The sequence below is a fragment of the Tachypleus tridentatus genome, chromosome 3 (assembly GCF_004210375.1).
Source record: "Tachypleus tridentatus isolate NWPU-2018 chromosome 3, ASM421037v1, whole genome shotgun sequence".
Classification (NCBI taxonomy): Eukaryota; Metazoa; Arthropoda; class Merostomata; order Xiphosura; family Limulidae; genus Tachypleus; species Tachypleus tridentatus.
The window spans coordinates 85,029,959-85,042,521 of NC_134827.1; the positions used below are offsets into that span (position 1 = coordinate 85,029,959).

A 12,563-nucleotide genomic window follows, 5' to 3' on the forward strand; every position below is an offset into this window, starting at 1 on the left:
CTTACTGCATCTTTAACAATGAACATTGCTGGTAATGTTTTAGGGTTAATTATAGTCAATTACGCAGTATATATATATATATACTTTCAGAGCATCATAAGATACCTTGAATCGTATGAGATGTCATATTAATAGAAATACATTAGGTAATTGTTGTAATGTATTTTCCTTTTAAATTTTCCACATTTCCTTTCTGGAATAACATACAGTATTTTTGCCTCGCCTTACAATGTTGTCTTGAATTCAAATTCAGTTATCTTTTTTATAATTATTAATATTACACTCGTGCATATGTTATTACTGGAACAAGTGATTAATGTTCCTATTCATATGAAAATTTATTTTCGCTATAATATTTCTTAGAATCCTTCGAAAAAAAATCTCATAATATCCAACATAATCCTACTGGCGTCGTTAGGGTAAAAAATCTATCATGAAGTGACTTACAGCTGCCTCGAAATTTCATTGGATGTTTAATTGCGTCATATCGATCTATGCTCAGGGATACCAACATGTAAGTTGAAGAATAAGTCACCAGCACCTTGAAAAAAAAAGTAAAAACACTTTTCTAAACATTCTTGTCACTTTAATACAAACACTTCATTTTGAATATAAAGCTACAAAAACGACCTTTATTTTCCACATAATTTAAAAACACTCTTTTCCTACTGTTGCGGTTTCATCAGGGCTAGAACAAAAACTAGTATTAAACTTGATAAAGTCACAATAGCGAAACGTAAATTGTATAATACATAGATTTGGTTTGGTTTGTTTTGAATTTCGCGCAAAGCTAAACGAGCGCCATCTACGCTAGCCTTCCCTAATTTAGCAGTATAAGACTAGAGGGAGGGCAGTTAGTCATCACCACCCACCGCCAACTTTCGGCTACTCTTTTACCAACGAATAGTGGGATTGACCGTCACTTTATAACACCCCCACTGCTGAAAGGGCGAGTATGTTTGGTGTGATAAGGATTCAAACCAGCAACCCTCAGATTACGATTTGAGTGCCTTAACCACCTAGCCATGCCGAGGCTAATACTTAAAAGTTTCTAAAATTATCTGTGTTTAAAGTGTCTTTTATATTTTACTGTCCGTTTCGAATGTTATTAAGCACAAAAACTACACAATGGGATGTCTTTACTTTTTCCACCACAAATATCGACACGCTGTTTTTAGCGTTATAAGGCATTCGTTCAGTCTTACTGGTCAGCCATTAGGAAAGGGCAATTTTATTGTCTAAATATCTAAATACCTTCATTATGCACAACAAATTTTAGGGGAAGAAGCATAGAACGTTTACGTTATAAAAATAGTTTCTTTTTATTTGTAAAGAACGATTTTGGAGTTTTTTATTCTTCTTTAAAGCAATAATAATATTTGAAAATTATTTTGTTTTGAAATTTCGCACAAAGCTACTCGAGGGCTACCTGTATGTTTAGTAGTATAAGACAAAATGGAAGGCAACTAGTCATCACCACCCACCGCCAACTCTTGGGCTACTCTTTTACCAACGAATAGTGGGATTGACCGTGACATTATAACGCTCTCACGGCTGGGAGGGTGAGCATGTTTGACGCGACTCGGGCGCGAGACCCTCTGATTACGAAGCGCACGCCTTAACGCGCTAGGCCATGCCAGGCCATATTTGAAAATAGGAAAGATAATACTTTATCTGAACGTAAAATTGTAGACGATATTTGGTCAATGTTTCCAAAATCAATTGACATAAAAATCAATCAAAACTAAGCTAATTTTATGCACAATATATTAGCATGAAAAGTATATCAAAGAACAGAAGAGTCAAAACAGCGAAAACTATGTTATAATATGTGAACCATACTTCACCTGCTATATCCAGGGTCAGTCTTAAATGAAGAAACATTAAGAATGACTCACAATTTTATAAGTAACTGTATCAGATAAAGCTATTATTTCCAAAACGAACAACGTCACACAAAGTTTTCATGTAATAAATTCACAAAAATATCCAGTCCAGAGTGCTTTCTGAAGGTAGGCCTTCCAACTGACCTTTTACAAATACTTTATGAAGGCAGATCTTCCAATTGACCGTTTATGAATACGTTCTGAAGGCAGACCTCTCAATTGACCCCTTACGAATACTTTCGGAAGGCAAACCTCCCATTTAATCAGTAATAACGAGAAAACCCACTTGTAGAGAAAAATATATATATATGTAAAAACGGCTGGTTTGGGTTCAGAAAACTTTTATATAAAGAAGTGAACTCTACATACAAACCAGCCGTTTTTACATATATACCTTCCACTTGATCCCTTTTGAATACTTTCTAAAGGCAGACCTTCCAGTTTACCCTTTTAGGATACTTTCAAGTACTCAGAATATTGGAATTTATATATTTTTGATGCATCTGTTTGTATGCCCCCAGTGGCTTAGCGGTAAGTCTAGAGGATTATAATGCTAAAAATCGGGTTTCAATACCTTTGATGAGGACATCACAGATAACTCACTGCGGAGTTTAACCCTTAACGACAACAAACTAAATATCTGTTTGTTTGTTTTTCTTTAATGGTCTGTAATTTCTTATTACTATGAAATGATATTCTTTGTAAATGAGATTACTGGAGCAATATAATTTGTATATCCAATGTATACAATATTCTGTCTTATAACATAAGATATATATATATATCTATATATATATAGAGATATATTTGTTCTATGCTTTATATTTAGGATCTAATACTTACTGGCAAGCTGTGGAAAGTATTTAACAATTAATAATGATGTCAGCATTGCAAACTATCATTTGAATCCCTGTTGTAACGTTGGATATGAGGCACTTAGAAATAATAGATAAATAAGAAATGCTAATATGAATTCAATTTATTGGTTAAATGTGTTGTATCGAATCTCAAGCTCCATGCTGTTAAGTACAATTATTTTAATGTTGGATAGAATTCCTAAGAAAAAATGGCCAAATTTTGAGCCATAGGATTAATTTAACAAAGGCAGAACAAAAATCATTTTGCTTTTTTTATCATAAGTGGACAGACAAAATACTAACAAATCCTTCAGTATTTTGTATAATAATAGTTCATAAATCATACCATTATAAATTTCTGTAATCAAAAGTCTTCATTAACATAAAAAATATATAATTTTTTTATAATAATAGTTCATAAATCATACCACTATGGCTTGTCTGTAATCAAAAGTCTTCATTAACATAAAAAATATATATTTTTTATAATAATAGTTCATAAATCATACCGTTATAGCTTGTTTGTAATCAAAAGTCTTCATTAACATAAAAAATATATAATTAAAACGGCAGAGAAGGTTCTGCGTCAGAAATATGAAATAGAAAACAGATTAATTAACCTTACATACCTGAAAATATCGAACGACTTTACAAACAACTTTTCCGCCGTAGAAGTCCACGGTCATTCTCCATATAATGTCTGTCAGAACTTGGATCAAGCCGACAGATAAGTCTGTGTGATAATTAACAAAATCATACATGAATAATATTTGTACGTTATCAGTATTTGATTTCAATTCTGTGGTATAATTTTTTGTCTATCTAAAGTTAAAATGTGATATAAGTTTGATATTTCTCTTGTTTATAATCTTACCAGCATTATTTTTTTTAATATATAAAAGTCAAAACACATCCACATGAAAAAAGCAACATAAAGATAAATGTACGATATGTAAACTTTAGGGATAACAGAACTGTGAAATAACAAAACTGTGAAATAACAAAACTGTGAAATAACAGAACTGTGAAATAACAAAACTGTGAAATAACAGAACTGTGAAATAACAGAACTGTGAAATAACAAAACTGTGAAATAACAGAACTGTGAAATAACAGAACTGTGAAATAACAAAACTGTGAAATAACAGAACTGTGAAATAACAAAACTGTGAAATAACAGAACTTTGAAATAACAAAACTGTGAAATAACAGAACTTTGAAATAACAAAACTGTGAAATAACAGAACTGTGAAATAACAAAACTGTGAAATAACAGAACTGTGAAATAACAGAACTGTGAATTAAAAGAAATGTGAAACAATAAAACTGTCAAATAACAGAACTGTGAAATAACAAAACTGTCAAATAACAGAACTGTGAATTTTGATTGTTTTTCATATTTCAAACTTTCTTTCGTTTGTCCTCTTTTTGTTTAATTTTGCGCGAAGCTACATGGAAGTTATCTGCGCTAGCCATCCCTAATTTGGCAGTAGAAGACTAGATAGAAGGCGGCTATTCATCACCACCCATTGTCAAATTTTGGTTATTCTTGCTTGACCGTCACGGCTGAAAGGGCGAGCATGTTTGGTGTGGAGAAGACTCAAACCCGTGACCTTCAGATTGCGAGTCAAGCACTCTAGGCGCCTGGTCGTGCAGTTAAGTATAAAGTACAACATTGGCGAGCATGTTTAGTAGGACGGGAATTCAAACCTGTGACCCTCGTATTACGAGTCAAGCGTTCTGACCACCTGGCCATGCCTAAGTTGTATTCTAAAACTTATTTTTTTTTTGCCACAATTGAAACAAAACATGAAACCTCTATCCATTCCTAAAACGACAAAAATCCATGAACTTTAAGTTGCCATTTTCTAGCATGCGCCCCCCAGTGGCTCAGCTGTATATCTGCGGACTTGCAACACTAAAATCCGAGTTTCGATACACGTGGTGGGCAGAGCACAGATAGCCCATTGTGTAGTTTTGTGCTTAATTCAAAACAACAACGACATCTATTATGCTTCAGATAATCTATCTGGTGATGGAATAGCTTTAGAAAATAAATTATTACATAATTTCATCCATAAGTAGACATATTCTGTTGTGTTTCTAATCAAAATTACTATAACTGTACTTACTGTTCTTAAGTATAAAACTACTGATTAAGCTATCTGCTCCGCACCCACAGCGAGTATCAAACCCTGATTTCAAATGTTGTAAGCCCGTGAACGTTCTGCTCAGCGACTGGAAATCCTTGCAATTATGAAGACTTTACCTTATAATAAAAATGCTCCCAAAATTCTATAAACGAGTCCTATTGCTATAATACATTGAAATGTCAATGGAGACTTAAAATCTGTTAAAATAAAAAAACACAAAAAACGTACCATATAATTCCTTAAAGAAGATAGTAAAATTTCCAAATTAATTTAATTTGGTTTTCCTACAATCTATTAAACGTCATCTTATCTTTGTCATTTGAGTCGTCTCACTTGCTTTTTGTATATTACTGAAACTTTAAAGTAAATAATTGGAACTTTTATTTTTCATGTAAAGAATTTTAATGATATTCTTTGTGAGCGTTAGAATTTTACCATTTTTTTCTGATTCAGAGATCCAGTATGTTGTTTGGAGAGTTTTTATTGTTTGTTGGTTTTTGAAATTTGCGCAAAGCTACTCGAGAGCTATCTGCGCTTATTGCCCCTAATTTGGCAGCGTAAGACTAGAGATGGAAGGAAGCTAGTCATCATCACCCAAAGCCAACTCTTGGGCTACTATTTTACTAACGAATAGTGGGATTGACTGTCACTTATAACGCCCATACGGCTGAAAGGGCGAGCATTTTGGTGTGACGGGAATTCGAACTCGCGACTTTTTATTATTTCTGTATCTGTTATTTATCCTTTAAGTAGCCAAACCAAACCTAAAATTAAATGATAGTTTCAGAATTTCGAGACTGTCTGAAATTTGTTTCGCAGCTACGAAGTAACACTTTTAAAAGTTACAAGATACTAATATAGATTAAGCCTTCGCTTGCAGAGCTAGTTATAGTATATACTGAAGCCCGCCATGGCCAAGCATGTTAAGGCGTGCTACTCGTAATCTGAGGGTCGCGGGTTCGCATCCCCGTCGCGCTGAACATGCTCGACCTTTCAGCCGTGGGGGCGTTATAATGTGACGGCCAATCCCACTATTCGTTGGTAAAAGAGTAGCCCAAGAGTTGGCGGTGGGTGTTGATGACTAGCTGCTGTCCCTCTAGTCTTACACTGCTAAATTAGGGACGGCTAGCACAGATAGCCCTCGAGCAGCTTTGTGCGAAATTTAAAAAAAACAAACAAACAAGTACATACTGGATTTTCTTTTTTTTTCATCTATTTTGTTTTTGTTGAACAAATTAAACTTATGCTCAGAACTTGTGATGACGTTTTATTGACCAGTTTACGATATTGAAAATTCTAAATTTTTTAATTATTAAAATATTTTAAAAATAAACGTAAAAGTTATTTAAATAATCATTTTTTTTAAATCTTTCAATTATTTAACGTAAAATATTTTGAAATCTTACAAGTCATACATCTTGCGAAATCTTAATACAAGAGGAGCAAATTTTTATACAGGCAGTTACTGTTTTGTCTATTTTAGATTATTCATCATTTCACTGTTAAAGATATCCATATTTATTAATAAAACGTTAATATATACATCTGTCATCTATTCTGTATTATTCAACATTTCACTGTTAAATATATCCATGTTTATTAATAAACGTTAACATATATATGTGTCATCTATTCTGTAATATTCAACAATTTACAGAGATAAGTCTACGGATTTACAACGCTAAAATCAGGGTTTCGATTCCCTTCAGTGGATTCAACAGGTAGCCCAATGTGGCTTTGCTATAAGAAAACATACATGCATATACAACTACCTCTGTTATAGCCTTCTGCCTGTATATTTGTGCGCCATTGTAATTTCAAAATTATTGAATACAAATATTTCAAATCTTATGTTTTTAGCTGCGGCATAACGGCTCAAAGAACACCTCTGTGTCAGTGTAACTCTGGACGGCTGGTATGGGAATTAACACTTTTACTATTATAACAGAAAACACAAAAAATATAGCTAACTGTAAGGAAAATAAAAGTCTCATAGATTAATATAGCTTAATCTTGTCTTAGTGAACTTAAAGTGCTTCGACTATTGAGGATTCCTTCTTATTTCCTTTTTATTAGCCATATTTTTGTGTACCAGCAATACCAAGTGTGGGGGCGCGCCCATACCTAATTCGATTTTATTACTCATCAAAAACTATATCAGCCCATTCTGAAATTAAAATTATTCTATTCATGAGCCCCCCAGTGGCTCAGCGGTATGTCTGCGAACTTACACGCTAAAATCCGGGTTTCGATACCCGTGGTGGGCACAGCACAGATAGCTCATTGTGTAGTTTTGTGCTTAATTCAAAACAACAACAACAACAACATCTATTCATGATTAGGTTAAATTAATGTACGATACCTTGGACTTGGGAAAATAAACCAATCAAAAAAGTTTGATCTCCTGAGCCCAAAAGTGTAAATAAATCACTAATCGGTCAAGAGATGAAGGAGTTATTATCTAAAAGTTTGTACTTGAAAAGAAAAAAAAAATCAGAGACGTCCTATGAGCCGATTTGCCGCAGCTGAAAAATACTCATCAGTACTTTTAAACCCATCAATGTCACATCTTTCAAGTTTGTGTAAGTGTTTGGATACGTCTATTCTTATATTATCGCCAAGTACGGTAAAGAGAATAAAAGTAATTAAGTTTCTGTTCTTAAGGACTATATTATGAAGGTGTATTGGACAAGTCGCACATGAAATAAAGATTTTCTTGTCATGAGCAGGTTGCAGAAAGAAACAGTTAAATAATATGAGAAAGGGACAGTTGGAGTTCTTCCGACACGTTTATAAGGAAAGAAGAAACTGAAGGGCTGATCGTAACTGGAAAAACTGGAAGAAGGTAAAAATGTGGAAGACAGAGGTTGTCTTATGTCAAGAATCTGTCTAAATAGATAAATATATCAACATTGGATATTATTTGTGCCTCAAGAAGGTCATCAAAGTCCTGTGTGTGTATGTTATAAACAAAAACTAGCCCAAACAAAAATAAAAAACGCTGCACCAATTGAAAGGCTCCCAGGATACAGGCTATAATGTTGAATATGAATATATACATACATTCTCAATGTAAACAATATAAACTCTTACCTGCCAGTGCAAGATGCATTATAAAGAAGTTCACTCGACATTTTCTGTTTTTGGACGACAATAGTCTGAACAGAACAGAGCTATTTCCAACTATGATCATAGCAAAGATAATCCACATAAAAGTGATTTGTTCTGTCTGAAATACAGAAAAAATTCCTATATAGATACATATATTTTCTTATATAGAAAACAACACGTATCAGTTTTGTGTGCTGTGTTTTATTTAATTTTAAATGCTATATGACTTTTATGGATTTGTTCAACTTATTTTCTTTTAGACTTTTCTCAGTATAATTTTGGGTGCATTAAATATATATCACATAATTTAAAACATTATATCTTAATATTGCAATGAAATTCAGATAACTTTTTCACAGAGCTCTTAAAATAAGGATATTGATGCAGCTTATATTGAAGTTCTACCAAACACACTGAAACGTATTCGTTTTTTAATTTCGCGCAAAGCTACACGTGGGCTATCTGCGTTAGTCGTTCCTAATTTAGCAGTGTAAGACTAGAGGGAAAGCAGCTAGTCATCACCACCCACCGCCAACCTTTGGGCTACTCTTTTGCCAACGAATAGTAGGATTGATTGTTGCATTATAACGCACCCATGGTCGAAAGGGTTAACATGTTTGGTGTGACAGGGATTAGAACCCACGATTCTTATATTACGAGTCGAGTGTCTTAACCACCTGGCCATACCGGGCCTCACTGAAACGTAAATTCAAAATATTATTAAGTAATCTCAGTTATGACTAAAACATTCTAATGCTGTTTCACTATTTCAAACACTGTAATTTAATAATCTTAGGCAAATACCGACAGCTTTGACCGTTTAAAAATTGTGTATTTTGCACAAGTATCAGGTGAAAATATTATTACTTGCAGTTTACTCTAAACTTTAAAAGTCTATGTTTCGATATCTATTTTTTAAAGTAGCTGCTCGCCAGTGGCATAGCGGTATGTGTACGGACTTACAACGCTAGAAGCCGGGTTGCGATACCCGTGACTGGAAGATAGCCACAGATAGCTTATCGTATAGCTTTGTGTTTAACTTCAAACGATTGTTAAAATGGCTTATATCTACACGAGACACTTTTACCATCAGATTAGATAGGAAGAAGATAACTGACTGATAAATCTTAACACAAATTCTGTTTTGCCAACTGATTTACTTAACATTCTTAATTAATATAACAAACCTTCAGCAATGATGAAACCACTAGTGATTTTTTCCAACCTGACATTTTCATTCGATATTTCGCAATCATTACTAATAAAGTTTAGATGTAATAAACAACATGTACAGCAAATAGATTTTTTTTTGTAAAGCAGCGTCGCTAAAACTATTTACCATCTGTCGAGGTAAAACGATATTATTCGAAACTGTAGTTTTTGGCTCGTCTTAGTATTATTGGCACCATCTCGTGACTACTATGCCTCAAATCTATTTCAACGTGGCCCAGCATGGGCAGGTTATTAATGCGCTAGACTCGCAATCTGAGGGTCGCAAGTTCGAATCCCCGTTACACTAAACATCCTCGCCCTTTCAACCGTGATGGCGTTACAAATTGACGATGAATCCCACTATTCATTGGTAAAAAAAGAGTAGCCCAAAACATGACGGTGGATGCTAATGACTAGCTACCTTCCCTCTGGTCTTACACTGCTAAATTAGGCATGGCTAGCGCAGATAGAGCTAGTGTATTTTTGTACGAAATTCAAAAAGAAACAAGCAAAATTTGTTTCAAAATACAAAGTCGACGTTCTGTTTCTGTTTAACGAGGTGTATCAATGTGTGTTTGTCCTTTTTCCTTCGGAAATTGAACTCTTCTATTTATTAATATTTGAAAGTCCATTTAATATACGTCTGTTTTCAGTTAAATAGAGTTTATTACAAACTCAACTTTTACGATCTCCAGAGTAGATTACTTTGTTACGTGTTCTGGATGAAATAGTCACGGTTTAATGATTTAATTGAAGGTGAAAGCAAGCTTTGGCGTCTGGACAAACAGCTGTTTCCAAACAATATGGGTATAAAATGTTTGTACCGGAGCTGCAAACATGTTAATAGCTGGTACTTTTGCTTAAATTGTACCAAATGGTCAGTCGTAAATAATTAATGACTTTGAAAGCGAGGTTATAGAGTTTTTGATAGAAACATCTTCGACACGAATGGAAGAGTGTAGCGTACAACATTTCGAAGGAGATATAGTTCTCTATCAGTAGTTGAGTTTCCACATGATTCCTGTTCAAAACCGTAATTTAGTTTTATAAATAAATGTGACGACACATCATTGCATTTAGTGAGCAATACTGTAGCTTAGAACATCAAACTTCTTGTACAGAACATCTGGGCCCGGCATGACCAGGTGGTTAAGGCTCTCGACTCGTAATCCGAAAGCCGCGAGTTCGAATCCCCGTCACACCAAACATGCTCGCCTTTTCAGCCATGGGGGCGTTATAATATGACAGTCAATCCCACTATTTTTTGGCAAAAGAGTAGCCCAAGAGATATCAAGATGTCTAGTTGCCTTCTCTCAAGTCTTAAACTGCTAAATTAGGGACGGCTTGCGAAAATAGCCCTTGAGCAGCTTTGAACGAAATTCAAAACAAACCAAACACAACATTTCTTTATAAAATTCTATGTATAATTCCTAACATGCATATCCTACAGTCCTGCTATTGGTTTATTACAACATCTGCTAGCGTACTTTGGTAATTAATTAAATCGCTGACTAAAAAAACGTGATGGTCATATCATATGTTGATTTCAAGGTCGAGCATAAGCCAACGTAAATACTAACTTATTATACATCTTTTCTAGTATTGATGTATTGTTATGATGTTTAGTAAGTGTAAGGAAAAAATAAATCAGTTAAATATTGGTTATTTTTGTAAGTTTATTCATTAAAATACGCTAGATCAAAATGGTTTGAATTTCTCGCAAAGCTACACGAGGGCTATCTGCGCTAGCTGTCCCTAATTTAGCAGTGTAAGACTAGATGGAAAACAGTTAGTCATCACAACCTACCGCCAACTCTTGGGCTACTCTTTTACTCAATAGTAGGATTGAGCGTCACATTATAACGCCCTCACTGCTGGAAGAGCGAGCATGTTTGATGTGACGGGAACTTGAACCCGTGACCCTCAAATTACAAGTCGAGTGCTTTAACCACTTGGCCAGATGGAAATGAATTCCAGTAACAGTTTTTTAAACGTGATAAACATTTTATGTTATGACGAGTTATGAATAAGTTGTAAAATCAAAATAATAATATATCATCTAAAATGTAGTTGTTATATACAATTTCGACGTCTTTTCTTTCCCCCACCCCTTTCTTCCTCTCCCGATATTAACATTCCTTGCAGCGACAAGCATGTTGGCGTTTATTATTATTGAATATATATATACATATATATGTATATATACTCTCTTGGTAGTCCACTCTGATGTATTTGTGGTATTGTTATGTTAGTTTAAGGCATCTGTCAGTATAATGGTGATGAATAATTGTATTTATGGTTTCACACTTGCACATTTATCATGTAAATTACTAATGTTAATAAACGATGGCAGTTCGTGCACTGTAATTATGACACGTTCATAACAAGAATATTAGAGAATGTTTACCGAACTGGTCTTTCTGTTTATGTAAAAATACAGAATATATTAGTTTCAATAAAACTTGAAGAAACGCAAACAGCTGCGATCAGTAGAACTGTATTGAACATTATAGTTTTATTAGATTTTATAGACCATGATTTACTAGCCTATATGATTTTATTTGTTTTTGTTTTTTTTTACTGTCATAAATATTAAGTCTTATCGGAACATATGACTATGGGTTTACATAACAGACGAATATTTGAATTTAACACATAAATTTCGGACTCTAAACTTATTCGTACTTTTGACGTTGCGATCATTTGATATAAATATTTGTTAAGATTATGAACACATGTGAAATAATGGTGCTAACCTTGTTCGGTTTCTGTTGCTTTAACACGATTTTACAAATGATTTTGGGTTTGGTTTAGCAATTAAGAGCTAGGCTTTCTTAACTGTTTGTTTGTTTTGTTTTCGAATTTCGCGCAAAGCTACATGAGAGCTATCTGCACTAGCCATCCATAATTTAGCAGTGTAAGACTAGAGGAAAGGCAGCTAGTCATCACCACCCACCGCCAACTCTTGAGCTACTCTTTTATCAACGAATAGTGGGATTGACCGTAACTTATTACGCCCCCACGCCTAATAGAGCAAACATGTTTGGTGTGACAGGGAGTCGAACTCTCAACCCTCAGTTTAAGAGTCGAGCGCCTTAACCACCTGACCATGCCGGGCCTTCTTAACTGTCTAATTTGATGTTATCTGTGGTCTGGAGCAAATTTCTTTACAAACGTACCTTAGACAAACATAATATTTTCTAAATGATAAACGATTCACAGAGCTTTCCAAACTTATATAATATGTCGAGTTTGTCTTCAGTTTTTTCCAGCAAAGTAAGGAAATAAATATTTATGGGATGTTAACTTATTATTGAGTAAATTTATTTTCAAAGCAATAACAC

At 34.1% G+C, this 12,563-nt stretch overlaps 1 protein-coding gene across 2 annotated transcripts in view; it reads right to left on the minus strand.

Moving 5' to 3' along the window:
- Window positions 1–12,563, minus strand: part of LOC143247388 (cardioacceleratory peptide receptor-like) — a 70,047-nt gene that overhangs the window by 13,491 nt on the left and 43,993 nt on the right. For both annotated transcript variants that reach the window (XM_076495381.1, XM_076495382.1), the window contains exons 2-4: window positions 7,990–8,125; window positions 3,373–3,476; window positions 448–541 (exon numbers count right to left, since the gene is read on the minus strand). In XM_076495381.1, coding sequence (XP_076351496.1) covers window positions 448–541; window positions 3,373–3,476; window positions 7,990–8,125 — 334 coding nt within the window. The remainder of the gene's footprint in view (window positions 1–447; window positions 542–3,372; window positions 3,477–7,989; window positions 8,126–12,563) is intronic.